Source organism: Nakaseomyces bracarensis (assembly GCF_045282275.1).
Source record: "Nakaseomyces bracarensis strain CBM3 chromosome Unknown Scaff12_0, whole genome shotgun sequence".
NCBI lineage: Eukaryota > Fungi > Ascomycota > Saccharomycetes > Saccharomycetales > Saccharomycetaceae > Nakaseomyces > Nakaseomyces bracarensis.
In genome coordinates this window covers 1086777-1105180 of record NW_027263958.1, presented here as the reverse complement: position 1 = coordinate 1105180, position 18404 = coordinate 1086777, and the positions used below count along the sequence as shown (strand labels likewise).

Sequence of the window (18404 nt, the reverse complement as noted above, 5' to 3'; positions counted from 1 at the left end):
GATAAAGACAAATCTGATATCCTTATTTAAGCCTGGTTATGTACAGCAAGTGGTAAGATTGTTTTCTAATGGGGTCCAAGTTTTCAAGTAAAAGGACAAATATGACATTTGTTAGAAAGAGGGGTTGTTGTTAATGGACAAGTAATTAAAGACTAAAAGAATTAAAAGAATTAGAAAAAAGCCAGCTGGATCTACTTTTTAAAATAAGAAAAGACATAATTTTTTTTTTTTAGGAAAGCTCGCAGTTCCGACGGCTAAATTCAATTTCTCTTTAATTTCTGTATAACCCTTACCGAAAAACCAAATTAAATAATGAAAAAAAGTAAATTCTCTTCCGATAATCTCAGAGACTAACCGTCGAAAATAATGTGAGACACAAGTAGAGAGCAAGAAAGTCTGTGCGTGTGACCGGTTATGTCTATGAACTGTAACAACAACTCTACCACCTTTCTAATCAACAGCTATTTTCATAATATTTTTTTTTCTTTTTTCAATATGTTCTATTTCATTTATGGCAAATATTTTTTAAAAAAAGAGTTCTTCTTAGTAATGTGTATAATGAATGCAAGTCGATCTTCTTAACCAATTTTTCCGGTTTTAAGAGGGTTTCCTAGGATGATTCAAAACATCTATCTAAGATATAATATTCATCGCTCAAAAGCGCAGCAGAGGCAAAGATACAGCATTTGGAGACATTATTGACAACTGCATAAAGCGCCCAGAATGTACGGTAAAGCCAGTGAGGATTTTAAGGGAATTACCAAAAAGAAAAATTTCCTGACAATAGAAAAAGTTTTTCGGTGTCAATATTGTCAAACGTAGAAATAAAATAATAAAAAAGTTTCTAAGAAAAAAAATAGTAGTGATGCTCGAAAAATATACTCAATAAATTACATCTTCAGAGTTCGACGTAGAGGCCTTTAAGGATATCTTAAAGTTAAATGTACATCGCATCAATCTACCTTCATTTAATTCTATGTATAGCTGTTAAAAAATCAGGGAGGATCGGAACCAGCCCGAATTCAGATCAGAAGGAAATAATCTTTTTTTGCTTTACATAATCCAGGGCGAAGAGTATGTTTACTTCAGAATTCAATATTCAAACTGTATTGAATGAAGTACGGAAACCAAAAAAAAAAACATATAAATATATTTCAAGGTAGTCAACTTTTTTTCATGTTTAATTTTTTTTTTCTGATTAACCTTGTCTTCATTTTCTAAGATGTGTTATTGACAGAGGATGTATTTTTTTTCACACTTTTTTATTTCGGTTGAAGTAAGAACTCTTTTCTAATTTTATACTTTTGTATTTGATCTTGCAATATTTGCTATAACAGAATAATTCAGTTCAAGAATTATAGCTCAGATTTTTAATATTTATCGGAAATTTTCCTTACCCTTTTTTTTGGATAATCGTTCCAAAAAAAAAAAGAAAATATACTATTAACCTTTTGGATATTACGGCAATTTAGAAGACTATCATCTTGGAATTGCTATAGTTTGTCATATTGACTGAACAAGAAATTTTGCTCACTTGAAGTTCTCATACATCTTTTTCAGGCACTGCTGTCCTATTTTTTTTTGCTACCGTTCTTATTAGCTGGTGTTCAACGCCCCCATCAAGTTAAGTTACAAACTCCAACTTGTTCATCCAAAGTTACTTTAGACTATTGGAAAGCATTAAATATCTTCTGATAATAAACCGGAAAAGCAGTGTAAAAACTGAGAGAAGAAAAAAGAAATTGATTCGATTTTTAGTTATTTGTCAGCTTATAGTTAAATTTAACGACGTTGTTGTATTTTGGCCTATTAACTCTAATATTTAAAGACGTATAGCCTTATTCTCGACTACACCTCTTTCTTCTTATTTGATTTGGCTTGTCTACATTGTGTTAACCCTTAAGCTTATTAAATTATATTTCATCTTTTTTGTGAATACCTCGAACTCTCAAAAAATCAAACGATCTAGAAAATAGAACATACTCCCAAGATCATCCTTCTTCTTTTTGTCATTGAATTGACGTTTTATGTTATTGCTACAAGTAACATATATTAGTTGAGGTCTTACACAATCATATTGTTTAGTAAGATAAGAAGCATATTTTCTGTGCTCATTAACATCTTACTTCTTTTTTTTAGTTTGTCAGATAATACTTTTTTTTTTTTGTTTTGGTTAGTTTTGTTTTGTTGTGATCTTTTTGATAAATTTAAAAAGGAAGTTTAGGCAAAGCACTTAATCAAAATTTAGAGAAGAGCTTATAATATAAGAAATTATATTAACTATTCTCCTGAATAAATCTGGTTATAGTTTTGTGATCTATTTTTTCTGATAATCGCTAACAGCTAAGTTCTCTCTGTGAACATTTCATTTTTTTACCTTGCGATTTCATTCCATCAAGGCCGATCTTTATTTTCTTTTTTTGTCCGTTTTTACATCCATAGTCCGTTTGTTCTGACTGTACTAAGGTCGCAGATAGCTATATTTTCTTTTTGTTTGTTTGTTTTTTGATTTTCTAATTAGTTTCTTCCACTCGGATTGTTACATTTGGGTGATTGTCTGTTTTACTTAACCTAAAGTACTGTTAATTTTTTGTTTTTTGGGCGATTCCTTTGAAAACTTGGTAGCCCATATTTTAATTTTTTCACTCATCTCTGGATATGTTGCACTCATTTACAAGAACTACTGATATAACGCCACCATTAACAAATTTAACTCAACCATTTCCAATATATGTGAACAAAACAGCGTCACCTGTGACAGCTAGCGATAATATCGAAACTTTTCACCAAAGCCCACTCAGCTCCCAAGGAAGTGCAATGACTCAGTCAACAACTTCATTATCAATGTACACATATCAGACAATTCCACAGTATTGTCCATACACGAATTCTTATCTACAAAGAAGATGCTCTATCCCAAGTTACATTCCAAAAATTACAGGTAGATCACAATATAACATATTGCTTCCGTCATTGAAAACAACATCAGCTCTTGAGAGCACACTGATTCATAAACTAAATAGGAAATCGCTCGATTATATGTCTAGGAACGTCCCAATTGGAAAGATTCAGATATTACGATCGTCTGATGAAGGAAGTTTTCAAGAAAGTAGAAATTATACTGGTATGGTGAATTATGACATGACAGGATACGGTGGAGGATACCAAGAACCATGTATGGTCGAAGAAATGCAAGTCAATCAGCAACCGGTGAATGGTATTGTCCTATTAAATTCACAATGCGGTTGTACTAGAACATCTATTCCTAGTTTAATTCATAGAGAAGACTTTACAAACTCAGTCAACTTAGATGTAGATCCTAGAAATTCTTATATTGAATGTTCGAGAGCATCTTCGGTTTCATCGATCCTTTCCGATAAATCAAATGTTTTGCAGCTGAATTTGAGAAGCGATGCCACTAACTCATTGACTGCTGAAGAAGAATACACTAAACAGAACATTTCCTTAGAATCAGACAAAAGTACCAACTCACTCAAAAACAGTTCCAGCGAGACGGTATCTCTTATTGAAGCTCAACTCACTTTGAATTCCTCTATTAAAAAAGATGATCTAGACAATAATTTCAGGTCTTTAATTAACAGAGATGATAATCTAACCGAAAATGACGTGAACAAATTTGACGTTGAAGTGATAAATAAAGTAGCAACAATATCAGAAGAGACTTTGGCAGTGATGATTTCCAGTTCCACAAAAGAAAGTAATCTTTCTTTAGTGCTACCTTCTACAGTACACGCCGTTGTCACTCCAACAACAATATTAGCCGATTCAAAAAGGATCGCTAAAACGAAAAAACGGAGGTACCTGAAAAAAAATGGGAAATCAATAAAACACTCAATAATGGCTATTTGTAATGATGATGATGACATAGAATCGAGGAGAAGGTATATCTGTAAAGTTTGCTCAAAAGGTTTTACAACATCAGGTCATTTAGCCAGACATAATAGAATTCACACTGGTGAAAAGAGACACGTATGTCCATTTGAAGGGTGCAACCAGCGCTTTAATAGACATGACAACTGCCTACAACATTATAGAACTCATTTGAGGAGACTTAGGGATTATTCTGTTTAAATAATGGTCGATGGTACTGATATGGTGCTAATTTTGGGTTATAATAATGTCTGACAATGCTATTAGCTAATTCTCACGACAAAATCATTGCATTGAGTATGGAAGATAATCAATTACCGACTTTCAGTTTCTATGCTATTATTAATCCAAAAAAAAAACATACAATACGTAATAGCATTAACCCGGGTGCTCTTTTGAATTATATATAATGACGATTTCACTTTTTTGCCTTCCTGACACTTTTTTTTCTTCAATTGTGTAAGCCGCACCTTTGCATCTCCTGATTTCAACTGACAAAGAGAAAAAAAAATTAGCTAGGACAAATAAGGTATTAATATTTTAGGCAAACAAGTTTACTCATTTTTGAATGCTTTTGTTTTTTTTGGTAATTCGCACTTCCGGGGTATTATACCTTACAGAAAACTACTATCTCAAAAATAGTACTATTCCTGCTTAAGTAATTTTCTTTTGATCAACCCATTAATGATGAGCGAATCAAGATCGTTTTTAACAGTTTTCTTTCGTTCAATGCTCTCACAAATCTCTAAAATTTAAACTGAATATCTTCAGTACTTTGCTATCTATATTATTTGCAAAACATGACTATTGTGGAAAACTAATAGGTGCTGCTCACATAGTCTGTTTCTATAATCTGATTCAAAACCCACGATACAGAAAGTTCTCAGGTAAGTGTCTTATACATTAATAATGTACCCTCAGAATTTATCTCTTGATATTATATTTGTGGAAAATTAATATTGATCTGGAATATATTGAAGCGTTAATTGTGTTGTTGACAGCTTGAAGGTTTCATTTTTGGCATGGCATTGTTGTAGTATAATAATAATATTCCAATAGAAATTAAAAAAACTTAGTAAACTTAAATGGCTGCTTTTAGCTGTAAAATTATTTCAAATGTTGATAGTGTCTGGTACTTGTGCAGGACTGAACGGATAATTTATACAGACTCTTTTGCTTTTGTGAATAGAAACGAATAAAGAAGAATGACTATTTTCCAAAGTTATTGAGTTAAAACCAACTTTATATTCTTTCTAATTATCAGGATGCTGGACATCTTGGTATGAAAATACTTCACATATATATTATCAGAAAAGATATTGAATGCTTATTTGGATCTTTAATGTTTTCAGTTGCTTTAATTATTTTATTTTGGTCAAGAAAAAAGTACAAAAAAAATTGAAAAAATTAAACCTTCAAAAAAAAGCTCTTGGATTAGAGAAACCTTCTATTAGTCTCTGTAGATTTAATTTTAGTCCCTATTCATGGAAATAATTGTAGTAAAGACCATATAATTTATATATACTCCATGAAGTTCATATTTAGATAAAGTTCATAAAAATAATAATGCCATATTTATAGTGACCACTAGCCATCCACCATAGAAATATGTCGTGAAATAAAAAGGACAGTATAACTTATATATAGCATTTCAACACCCTCTGTATGTGACAACATATTTCTGTCTTTTTTTTTATCCAGAATGCTTGATTTTGATAAAATATTTAGAATAGCTATTTTTTTAACATTTACGGTGCTAAGGTTTTCCGACAATTTTTGATAATGTGCAAGACAAATAAGGGCTTGTTATTAGATGTAAAAAGAAATAGTAACTATGATATATGTCTTTAATTTCTACATTTTTTTTTTTTTGGTTTTATTTTTAAATATTAGAAGCAATGGAAATATGAAATGTAATTGCGTGCAAAATGCTATAATAGATAAGGCTACACAATAAAGTCATATTACTATCCTAAACAAAAAAAATCCCCAAATATACTTCAACATGTTATGGAAGAACTTTGGTAGCTAGTATTGTTCTCATCAGCGAAAGAGGGAATAAATATACAAATGCCATAGAGAGGGTTATATTTTATTGGTTAATTAAAATTCTACTTATACTGTTATACTTTACTGAATATGAGCAATAGCATTAAATAAAAAATTCTATTCCGTAATTCAACAGAACAAATGCGAAATAAAGTCTTGTCTTGGTTCCATTTAGAGAAAGCGTTTTATTGAATATAATTATTCCATAGAAAAAAGAATACTGTATTTTTAAAAGTAATTCCGCAGCTATAGTTAAATCTATTTTTATTTTTATTTCATTTTTATTGAATCATGCTCTGAATTAACAGCAGGATTTCCTATTCTGCAAATGATACCAGGTTGGTCTACTACTGGTACTTACACAACTAGTGTCCCACTCTGTGTGTTCATTGTTTTAACTAGAGTTTCTCTGCTTGGTACTAAGCTACTAAATGTTAACTGGAATTAAGACAATTAGTAAATTCTAATTTGTTCACATATTTTCATGCCGAGTCACCCCAGGTGAGGGGTTGTGTTTACTTTTCCATTCCGTAAGAGTAGTCACTTTTTTTTCTAGTTATCACAACTTTAAAGCTGGTTTTGATGGAAAGGAAGCTTCAATGGAAATACAGAGGTTTAACCATTCTTTTTTTTTTTTGATTAATTTTCTGTCATTACTTACCGTTCTAAAAAATTGATTGCGGGGTTTCGAACTATACAGATTCTATAATGAAAAATATATAGAAAATAAATGTTATAGACCAAGTCCGTCTTACCAAGTTGTTGAGGAAATCGGAAAGAAGACATTGTTGCCGGTCTTAAAATGATATATTCTTTACTTTTTAGTTTATTCTAATTCTGAATCCTACAGGTAAAAGCTGTTGCAATTCGGATATTCCTGTTCCTTTTATTTTTCAATCAAATGGTCTATAATACAGCGATTGAAACGTCATCTATCCCTATACTTACTCTGAACAACCAATTCAAAAAAACCAATTATACTATAACAAAACATTTTAAATAAACTCTTTATAGCCGGAATATCTGTTGAACTCAGGCCAATAGATTAAGTTTTCCTCCGTAAAAACGGCCGGAGCAAGGGTTCTATGATGGCTCCCTTTGATCCGTTAGTTTCTCCGCTATCACTGATAATGGTCTATACTCTTATAAAACTGTATTTAACGTCCTTTTCTTATAACACTTTGTATAATAAAATGCTTACGTATTTTCTAAACAATTTTATTCATTTTTTTTTCTTTTTAATAGAGCATTAAGTGTTAATCAACTCAAAAATCATTCTATACCTTGGGTTAATGAAATAAGCCTAAGAATGAAATGCAGGAGAGCGTTAAGTTAGGCTATTCGATGAGTTAGAGGTGGGCAGAACCTTTAGCGGAGAACCTTAATCTAACTACGATATACTCCGGGCTTTATTTTTTTTTGCTTTTTCTGGAATTCTTCTGTAATTAGCCTTCAAGAGGGGCTGTAACTGAAGCTGATTTACGGCAATTTTTACTTCGTTTAGGTTGCTTTTAAGGGGAAAGGTAAAGTTAATAACTTTATAAGATATCTTAAAATTTAATTTCAGTCCCTTTGTAATAGAATTATTTTACATTGTCAATAATATTGTCAATTTGAGAAAATATGAGTTACAAAATTTATTAAAATCCAAAAATATTCCGGTTTTCTTGTCTCGTCGTTTTAAATCCCTTTATTTTTGTTGAAAGAATATATTGATATTAATAATAATAGGAAGTAGCCAGAACGTCTAGATACATTTTTATATAAAGTTATTATAGATAAAATAATTAGTGTATGTCCCTCTACTTGCTATAAATGAAGATTGGGGGAATAAACACTGGCAACTGATATTTAAATTAAGAAAACTTATTATTTAGGAATATCTATGGGTTGTAAACTCCCAGCATAATATTATGATTATATAATAATAAAATATATATTATTGTTAATTCAAATAGGAAAAGCCCTAATTGGATTTGATTCCGGGTAATGCGATCCACTTAACGGGGGAGAGAAAAAAAAATTTTCTATTTGATTTTTGTTTTCTCGGATAATCGAAGAATGATATAAAAAGGTCGATGCTTTACCTGTCAAGATTATTTCACGGTTTTTTTTGCTATTGATAAGGAGATTTTAAATCTGACTTACAAAAATACTAGGGACTTCCTTCGGTCCTCATCAATTAAGGAGTGCTTTTACTTCAGTTCTACTACTTAGAAATCCGAAGTTTTCTTCAAATAAATCCTAATTTCAGTTGAAATTAGCAGTATTTGGAGAATTAAGCATTTTTTAATTTGGTGTATGAAGATTAGTATCTCTAATGCCTTAATTATACTAAAGTATACTTTCGATTATAGTCCATGTTTATTTTTTATGATGATAAAACCTAACAACAACAACTTGAATTTCTTCAGCCGAATCACATAGGTGGATAAAAATTTGACATAGCTTTTTAACCCTGATCATAACATGAGCTAAATATCGGAATGTACTCTAGTAATCTTGTATTGTAATCTTGTACTAATTCTATATTTGATATGTGAGAATAGTAGCGGTTCTGGTAACCTTAAATTATTTTATTTATTTGAATGTCTAGTATTTACATGACTTAGTGGATTTAACTATATATTGGATTATTTTTGTTCAAGATGTTTCTTGAATTCTGGCGAATTTAAAAATTCAACAACCTTAGCACCGATAACCTCATTTTCGTCCTGGTTTGGTTTTACAGGATAAGATTCGTTGATGGTATTTAGTACCTGCGAAAGAGGAACATCTTCCACTGGAGCTTCAGTGCTAGCCCTTTGGTAAACTGTGCATTTCAAACCAACACCAGCGATAGAGTTTTTAGTTATGTAGTCTACTAGCATCTGAACAATCTCAGGATTGGTATCCCAAACCCTAATAAGTCTCTTATGTGTATGTCTTTCAAAATTCTCCTTAGACTTAGCATGAACAAACGGAGATCGTATCACAGTCCATCTTTCACGTCTAGTTGGAAGAGGCTTAGGACCAGTAAGAGGAGCACCTAAATAGTATCCGACTCTCATAATAAAATCAGAGAAAAAATCCAAATTTTCATTATCGTATGAGCGCAATTGTAAGTCTGCCACCAGATCACCGTGCTTGATTGGATTTCTCAAAGGAGCATAATACAAGGCCTCGACATTAATTGGGGCCTCTTTTGGGGTAGCGCTAGCATTGCTGGTTATAGGCATCTCCACTTTCTTAGTCCTCGATATTTCCCCTACAGGAACAACAAAACTCTGCCATCTCTTAGCCGTTGCTCTATAGATGAAAGAAGTGGTTCTAATCATTTTGTTTGTATAACTCTATCCTTAATCTTCAAATAAAGAAAAACTATCCAGTACAATCAACTGAGTTTTTATAGAATGGATACTTATAGCAATACAGAACTTCCTTCGAATATGGATTATTCTAATGGATCCTCTCACTATAAGTCTCTTCCTCTCTTCTGTCTTTCAGTTTTCAGCATATTGAACCCGTAAAGAGTAGCAAAAGGAAAATTATGTTACCCTCCTTAGGTGATACCGGGTAACTACCATTACTAACCTATCTCGTAGATTATTATATAAAGATATATGTGATAGGTAAATTATAAAGCCTTGAACATCATTATTACATAAGTCAACTAGTTTAAGGGTGTAATGCTAAGATACAGGTATGGTCGAACACTTGCTTATACCAGCAGTATGCACTATATACAATGACCAAATCAAAGTTTTAAATATATTTCTGATTGAAGTGATGGAGTTACTTTTGGCGGTAAATAGAACTTGTATAAAATATTAGTGCTCACGAGTACAGTGGTTGGTAAGCTATATATCATATTCTACACAACCTGTCATAATTAGAATGCAGCTATAGGATTACGTAACCCTTATTTTATCATTCTTTTCTCGTCTGTTCAATTTGTGGTGTGTTCTTGTTTTAAGAAGTAACATATGTTTCCTTTTGTCAATGCTATATCCAACTTCTGAGATACTATATTAATTAGACATGTACCTTACGATTATGAAATCTGTAAAAAGTAGGTGTCTTACAACATATCATCCCATTCTGCAACTTTTATTGTATTTAGATGAGATTGAAGAAAACATCAATGCATAGAATATTATAAGACACGTGTTTTATTACGTATGACCTTGACGATGTATACGGCTTACCTATATAGTAGATTCGTAATCTAAGCACATGCTTGCAGAACTGGAATTCTCCATGAATAAGTATATTTAGATTTTTCCATATTGTGCTCATGAGAAACGCACCGTTCCCCGTCGGAGTATGGTGGGGCATGAAGGGTGCAATTGTGATTTTTCTGTTCTGTTACATTCTCGTTAACGGAGCCGTAAATTGAAGTTATTACTACGTGCTTTTTGTCGCTACCTTTAATCTGCAACACTACGGCAACAAAAATTTAATAGGGTTCATAGAAAAAAAGTGTACTTGCTCAGTGCAAGATTAAAAAAAAATACTGAGTTAATCACGGTCGCCGTTTTGGGGGAGGATGACTCAAGGGAAATGCGGCTGTTAACTTAGTTGCCAGACCCTTTAAAAATATATGTTGAAAAAAAAAGAATTTTGCCGTTGCATGTATAGCCTCTTGTGCTCTTATCTATATCCAAATCAGGTATAGATAAGAAGCCTTTTAGTCTTAATTGTTTTTTCCCCTTACCCCACTTCTAACATGTTATACACGTGGGAATGGGATTACTGTGGAGGGGCGCGAAATTATTCGTGAAGTCATTGTCACAGATAACGCCTCGTTAAATGGGTAATGGACAAAACTTATCAGTTCCCTCATTCAGTCATCGGAAAACCTCAGCCACTCCTCACCTGATTTTTCAATGCCCAGATACTTTACATTTGCACATTATCACCGCACCCCATACCTTAGTTTTTTTTTAATTCCTTAGTGATAGGTTTGCCATTTTAGGGATACAAGTGGAAAATTTGCCGTTCCCGTAAATCATGATGTATATGTACGTGTCTTTTAGTGCCAGGCATAAATTCGACGTCATTTTTTTTGGGGGGCAGGAAGAGACAATTGAAGTACCTGTACGCCCCTCCGAGAAAAGATAAGGAAAGAAAGAAAAAAAAAAAGGAATTTCCGGATCTTTCCCTCTAGGACAATGCCATATCAGTGAAATTGCCGTTAAAAAACCGAGATTTCTTTTTTTTTTTTCCTTAATTGTGCTGCATCCCCCAGCTAATACCGATTAGCTACGGCTGTTTAACTGATAAAAAAAGAAAGTAAGAAGCTGTCGCTTGTGAATAACAGCCCCCCCATAGAAGCTTGAGGGGAAAGCAGCAAGAAAATATTTTGGACATCGATGATCCCCACTTCCATATTATGATTCCTCTGCGTCGTTTTCTTGGTTGATTCCCAGTTACGCTTTTCTTATGTTCTTCTAAAAATTTTTTTTAAAGGGTCCGAAAGAAACATGTACGTGATATTTTATAATGTTCAGTGATATTTCTAAAGGTTCACCATCTGCTCACAAATTTTACGTCTACGGAGTTTTACAGAGGAAGTTTGTGGTTATTGCTGCCCATTTCTTCCTTTTTTTTTTTAACAGATGGATCCATCTCGGGTTCGAAGTTTCTTTTCTTTGTACGCAACTTTCTCTGTGCCTTCAATTCTTCTTTAGTTTGTTCATTAGGCTTTATTTCCTTTCTTTCTTTTTTTTTGGTTCAATGTTAAAAAGATTAATCAACATATATTGAAGGAATTGTGTATAAACCATTAAAAAAAAATTTAATTTAATTAATAAGAAAAGAAGCTGAAATATTATTTTTTTTATATATAAAAGCATCACATCAGTATTCAATAGTCTCCCTTTTATCATAAGATAGAAATATTATAGACTTAGAAAGTAGTACTTTTAAAGTAAAAAAAAATTTTATAATAATATATAAAATACTTCAAGACAAATTCTTGCTAATAAGACAAGAAAAGACAAAAGAGAAAAAAAATTTTCTACCAATTGGTTTTCTGTTAAGAAAAAAAAACATAAAAGAGAGTAGGAGAAAGAAGCAAATAAAAAAAAAAAAAAAACTATAAGCCCTAAAAATTAGATAAGTGATTTATAAAACTATTATGTCAAATGGATTAGATTTCGAATATTCGGATTTTCACAGTCTAACCGTAGACCAAACATGTGATAAATTGGCTACTGACTCATCGAAGGGTATCTCCCAGGAGGAGTTTACCTCGAGGATGAGCACTGTTGGTGCTAACACTCTAGGTGACGATGCTAAAATTGACTACAAGGCAATGATTATCCATCAGATATGTAACGCTATGATCTTGGTTCTGATTATATCTATGATTATCTCGTTTGCTATTCGTGACTGGATCACAGGTGGTGTCATTTGTTTTGTCATTGGTGTTAACGTCATTATTGGTTTGATTCAGGAATATAAAGCCTCAAAAACCATGAACTCATTGAGAGCTCTGTCTTCTCCTAACGCACATGTTATTAGAAATGGTGTCAGCGAAGTTGTTGACTCCAAGGATGTGGTGCCTGGTGACCTGGTTCTAGTTAAAGTCGGTGACACAATTCCTGCTGACTTGAGATTGATTAGCGAACAAAATTTCGAAACGGATGAGGCTCTGTTGACCGGTGAATCCCTGCCGGTTTCCAAGGACGCTGAACAGATTTTTGATGTAGAAACTCCAGTAGGTGACAGAATTAACTTGGCTTTTTCCTCGTCTACTGTGGTTAAAGGTAGAGCAACAGGTATTGCAATCAAGACAGGTTTGAACACTGAGATCGGTAAAATTGCCAAATCGCTGAGAAGTGGTAACGAGTTAATCTCTAGAGACCCTTCAAAGTCTGGTTTCCAGAATTTCTGGATCTCCACGAAGAATACCATTGGTGCCTTTTTGGGTACCACTACTGGTACGCCACTGCACAGGAAGCTTTCTAAGCTAGCTGTGTTGCTTTTCTGGGTTGCTGTTGTATTTGCTATCGTTGTGATGGCCTCTCAAAAATTTGATGTCGACAGAGGTGTTGCAATCTACGCTGTTTGTGTCGCTTTGTCTATGATCCCATCTTCCTTAGTAGTTGTCTTAACTATCACTATGTCTGTTGGTGCTGCTGTTATGGCCTCTAGAAATGTCATCATCAGAAAGCTTGATTCGTTAGAGGCACTGGGTGCTGTGAATGATATCTGTTCTGATAAAACTGGTACTCTGACTCAAGGTAAAATGATTGCCAAACAAGTTTGGATTCCAAAATTTGGTACCGTTCATGTAGTTGGGTCCAATGAACCATTGAATCCTGAAAAGGGTACTTTGGAATTTATCCCACACTTGTCTCCATATGAATATGCTCACAACGAAACCGAAGATGTTGGTATCCTACAAAACTTCAAAGAAAGGGTTCAAAAACACGATCTACCAGGTGAGTTCAACTATTCCCTATTCAATAAATGGTTAGAGTCAGCCACCTTAGCTAACATTGCCTCTGTTTTCACTGATCCTGAAACTAAAGAATGGAAAGCACACGGTGACCCCACTGAAATTGCTATTCAGGTCTTCGCTACGAGAATGGATTTACCAAGACATGTACTAACAGGTGAAAAGGATGACATGGATGAGGATGAGATTATGTCTAGCATGTCCGTCAATGATAAGGATGCTAACAACTCTAGTGCTCCATTTAGACATGCGGCTGAATTCCCATTTGACTCCACTGTGAAGAGAATGTCTTCTGTATACGAAAGCCACGAAACTGATACCTATGAAATTTATTCCAAGGGTGCTTTTGAAAGTGTTCTATCTTGTTGTACCCACTGGTATGGTAGAGATTCTGAAAAGGTTACTGTTCTAACCGATGCTGATGTTGAGACAATTAAGGCCAATGTTGATTCTATGTCTTCCGAAGGTTTGAGAGTTTTAGGTTTTGCAACAAAGAATTACAATAAGGACTCGATCGATGACGAAAAATTAAATTCCATACTGAAGGATCGTGAATTTGTTGAAAAGGACTTGATTTTCCTTGGTCTAATTGGTATTTACGATCCTCCAAGAGAAGAGACTGCTGGTGCAGTTAAGAAGTTCCACCAAGCTGGTATTAATGTAAGAATGTTGACAGGTGATTTCCCAGGTACTGCCAAGGCTATTGCACAGGAAGTGGGTATTCTCCCAACTAACCTATATCACTACTCCAAGGAAGTTGTGGACATTATGGTTATGACTGGTACCCAGTTTGATAACATGTCTGAAGATGAGATAGATGCTCTTCCAGTTTTACCATTGGTTATTGCTCGTTGTTCTCCACAGACCAAGGTTAGAATGATTGAGGCTTTGCATCGTAGAGACAAATTCTGTGCTATGACCGGTGATGGTGTTAATGACTCCCCCTCTTTGAAAATGGCTAATGTTGGTATTGCCATGGGTATTAATGGTTCAGATGTTGCTAAAGATGCATCTGATATTGTTTTAAGTGATGATAATTTTGCTTCCATTTTAAATGCTGTTGAAGAAGGTAGAAGAATGAGTGATAATATTCAGAAGTTTGTCTTACAATTACTGGCAGAAAATGTTGCTCAAGCTTTGTACTTAATTGTTGGTTTAGCTTTCCAAGATGAGGAAGGTAAGTCAGTCTTTCCCCTATCTCCTGTTGAAGTCTTATGGGTTATTGTTGTTACTTCTTGTTTCCCTGCCATGGGTTTAGGTTTGGAAAAGGCTGCGCATGATTTGATGGACAGACCTCCAAATGATTCTAAAGCAGGTATTTTTACCTGGGAGATTATCGTTGATATGTTTGTTTATGGTACTTGGATGGCAGGATGTTGCATGGCTACATTCGTTACTATCATTTACGGTAGAGATCATGGTAGATTGGGTTTGAACTGTAACAGAAAATATAATGATTCTTGTCACGATGTTTTCAGAGGTCGTTCTGCTGCATTTGCTACCATGACATGGTGTGCTTTAATCCTTGCATGGGAAGTTATTGACCTACGTAGATCATTTTTCAGGATGCATCCAGATACAGATTCTCCAGTTAAGCAGTTTTTCAAGGATATTTATGGTAACAAGTTCTTATTCTACTCTGTTATATTTGGTTTCGTTACCGTATTCCCTGTTGTTTACATTCCTGTGATTAACAAAGATGTCTTCTTGCATAGACCAATTGGCTGGGAGTGGGGTATTGCCCTTGCCTACTCACTTGCATTCTGGATTGGTGCTGAGCTCCACAAATACTTCAAAAGGCTGTATTTTAGGAACCAAAATAAGGCAGTCAATCCAGAAAATGATTTGGAAAATAAGGCTGGTACTCATCCATTCGATGCATACAGTACTTCAACTACTTTACAAACCGAAATTGTCATTGCTCCAAAAATGTAAATGTTTTGATATAGCGTAGTGATTTTTGGGTAATTGCATTTTAATAGTTCCGTTATATGATGGACTTGTACTTTAATTTTTAATATTTTTCGCAAAGTTTCTTTTATATTACTTTTGTACATTAGGTTTTCTATATATTATTAAGTTATTATCATAATTTTCAATACTAAAATATTATATTCTATTCTTAACAATTATTGAATTTACACATATTTAGATATGTTACTATGATATCTAAATCAAAAATGTTATATGCACTGCTATTTTTTAAACAAATTATATTAAATCAATAAATTTTATCAAATTGTACATTTATGAATTTTAATATTACGTATTTTTGACAAAAAAAAACTACTTACTAGATTTAGTTCTTTTCTTCCTTAACGTCATCTCTCAAAACATCTGGCTTCAAAGTTGGGAACAAAAGAACTTCTCTGATTGTGTTGGAGTCGGTCAAGAACATAGCCAATCTATCGATACCACAACCCCAACCACCAGTTGGTGGTAGACCGTATTCCAAAGCGTTACAGAAAGTTTCATCAATCAATTGAGCCTCGTCATCACCTTGGTCCTTTTGTCTAGCTTGTTCCTCGAAACGAGCTCTTTGGTCAAAAGGATCATTCAATTCAGTGTAAGCGTTACAGATTTCCTTAGTAGCAACGAAAACCTCGAAACGTTCACAAAGACCTGGTTGATCTCTGGAGTACTTAGCCAATGGAGACATCATTTGTGGGTGACCAAAGATAAAAGTTGGGTTGATACAAGTATCTTCCAACTCACCAACAAGTTTGTCCAACATACGGGCATTAGTAATTGGTGGAGGACATTCTAAGTTGTTGTCTTTCAAGACCTTTTGTAGGAATTCACCAGTTTCCTTAGTGTGTAGTTGGTCACCAGGTGGGAACTTGACATTCATTCTCTTTTCTAGTTCTTCGATCATGTTGATTCTCTTCCATGGTCTAGCAAAGTTCAATTCCATTTCCTTTTCTGGGTTGTTTGGATCTGGGTGGTACTTGATGACATAAGAGCCAGTGATTTCCTTAACCATTTCGGAGAATAGTAATTCGGTCATGTCCATCAAATCGTAAACATCAGCGTAAGCTTGGTAGAACTCACAGGTAGTGAATTCAGGGTTATGGGTCATATCGATACCTTCGTTTCTGAATTGTCTACCGATTTCGTAAACACGGTCCATACCACCGACGACCAATTCCTTCAAAAACAATTCTGGGGCAATTCTCATAAACATGTCCATATTCAAGTCGTTGTGATGGGTAACGAAAGGCTTGGCGGTAGCACCACCGGCAATGACGTTCATCATTGGAGTTTCAACTTCAATAAAATCTCTGTTGTCCAAAAACTTTCTGATATACTTAATGATTTGGGATCTGACGATGAAACGCTTTCTGGAGTCCTTGTTCATAATCAAGTCCAAGTAACGCTTTCTGTATCTAGTTTCTTGGTCCTTGAAACCGAAATGGTCAGCAGGCAACATATGTAGACATGGAGTCAAAAGGATGATACGCTTAACGAAAACGGAAATTTCACCTTCACCACCCTTCTTTGGTTGAGTTCTACCGACGTAACCTTCTACACCTACGATATCACCTCTCTTGATCAAGTCGTGGTCATTTTCGTAAGCCTCAGCATCGGAGTAGTCCTGTAGTTGGGACATAACTTGGACCTCGACACCATCACCGTGAAGGACGTAAAACTTCAACTTGGAACCAGATTCTCTCTTGGCGTGGATTCTACCAGCAATACTGACGATTTCTTCTGGCAAGGTCTCACCTCTTTGCAAGTGGGCATACTTGGCCAAAAACTCCGGGTTAGAGATGGAGACTTGGAACTTGTGTGGGTAAGGGTTTGGACTGTGGTTCTTTCTTAGTTCAAGGATTTGACGGGATCTAGCCTCGAAGTATTGGGATGGATCCAAATCGGCCAGCAAGTCGTTCTTCTTCTTCTTTGGCTCAGGCTTTGGTTGAGCAGAGGCCTTCTTTGCGGCCTTCTTGGCTTCAACTTGTCTCTGCTTAATACGCTTCTTCAACTCGGACTTGGAGACCATCTCACCGGTAACCTCATCGAGGTGCAAATTGGAAACACCTTCAGCAGCTTGCTTAACTTCTTCTTGGGACATTGTTTTTGGGTTATTTATTTCAAAATAAGAACAAAAAATATTAACAAAGAAACAAGTAAAAAAATAATAGAGATTATATAATAGAAGTATATAAAAAAAAAAAAGCAATTGGTTGGATAATATTCAATGATCAATAAAAAATAAAATAGGATATTGAGAAATACAAATAAAAAATATCAAAGTCATCGCAAACTGAAAAAAAAAATTTTTTCCAATGAAAAATTCCAAAAAGACATGAAATCAAAAACTCCCTTAGAAACATCTGTACGAAAACTCAAAAAAATCAGCAATCCTGAGCTGTCGATGGACCAAAAAATTAAAAAAAACGAAAAGAAAACCAGAAATAAAGAAATTTGTATTACGTTATACGTGATAAACACGTGTGTATTTGTTGATAATGATTTACAGCATTGACTTCATATTCGATAGTGATATAAAGTCACATGTTTTGTTTGCTTGAAGTGATGTTAGATCATGTGATTTTATTTTTATATAGTGATGTTTCATGTGACTGATTTTACACCCGGGTAATACTATGTGTTGTTTTTTTAGTTTTCTGTGCGGGAGGAGAGAGGAGCGGCATTGAAAGAGCTAGAGATCATTTTGAATAGAGAACTGTTGAGAGGCAGAGAGAGAGAGACAAAGCCGAGAGAAGCCTAGAGCGAGGCGAGGTTAAGGAAATACCTTGAACTATTGTTTGTGTGTGTGTGTGTGTGTGTGTCTGTCTGTCTGTCTGTCTGTCTGTCTGTATATATGTGTGTGTGCATATTATAGGATTTATGGTATTTTTAAAGCACTTGTTAAGAAGTGGATCAAGGTTCTATAATACTCGATTACTCCCAACAGCAAAGCAAACCAGAAAGTTTAAAAGCTTGATATAAAAGCCCTTTAATACTATAATAAAGAAGGAAGAAAAGCCAAAATTATAATCAAAAAATTATAATC

At 34.2% G+C, this 18404-nt stretch overlaps 4 protein-coding genes across 4 annotated transcripts; 2 read left to right on the top strand and 2 right to left on the bottom strand.

Moving 5' to 3' along the window:
• Positions 1-2658: 2658 nt before the first annotated feature.
• NRG1 (transcriptional regulator NRG1) lies at positions 2659-4092 on the top strand (the record flags this gene model as incomplete). The annotated part of the gene is made up of 1 exon (XM_071054044.1): positions 2659-4092. One exon carries the CDS (start codon positions 2659-2661, stop codon positions 4090-4092), a length of 1434 nt encoding a protein of 477 aa, XP_070910456.1.
• A 4481-nt stretch (positions 4093-8573) lies between these two features.
• Positions 8574-9257, bottom strand: RSM10 (mitochondrial 37S ribosomal protein uS10m; the record flags this gene model as incomplete). Its single annotated transcript, XM_071054043.1, has 1 exon — positions 8574-9257. One exon carries the CDS (start codon positions 9255-9257, stop codon positions 8574-8576), a length of 684 nt encoding a protein of 227 aa, XP_070910455.1.
• A 2804-nt stretch (positions 9258-12061) lies between these two features.
• On the top strand, positions 12062-15322 carry ENA5 (putative Na(+)-exporting P-type ATPase ENA5; the record flags this gene model as incomplete). Its single annotated transcript, XM_071054042.1, has 1 exon — positions 12062-15322. The coding sequence occupies one exon, from the start codon at positions 12062-12064 to the stop codon at positions 15320-15322; it is 3261 nt and encodes a 1086-aa protein (XP_070910454.1).
• Positions 15323-15686: 364 nt separating this feature from the next.
• KRS1 (lysine--tRNA ligase KRS1) lies at positions 15687-17459 on the bottom strand (the record flags this gene model as incomplete). Its single annotated transcript, XM_071054041.1, has 1 exon — positions 15687-17459. One exon carries the CDS (start codon positions 17457-17459, stop codon positions 15687-15689), a length of 1773 nt encoding a protein of 590 aa, XP_070910453.1.
• Between the last annotated feature and the right edge of the window lie 945 nt (positions 17460-18404).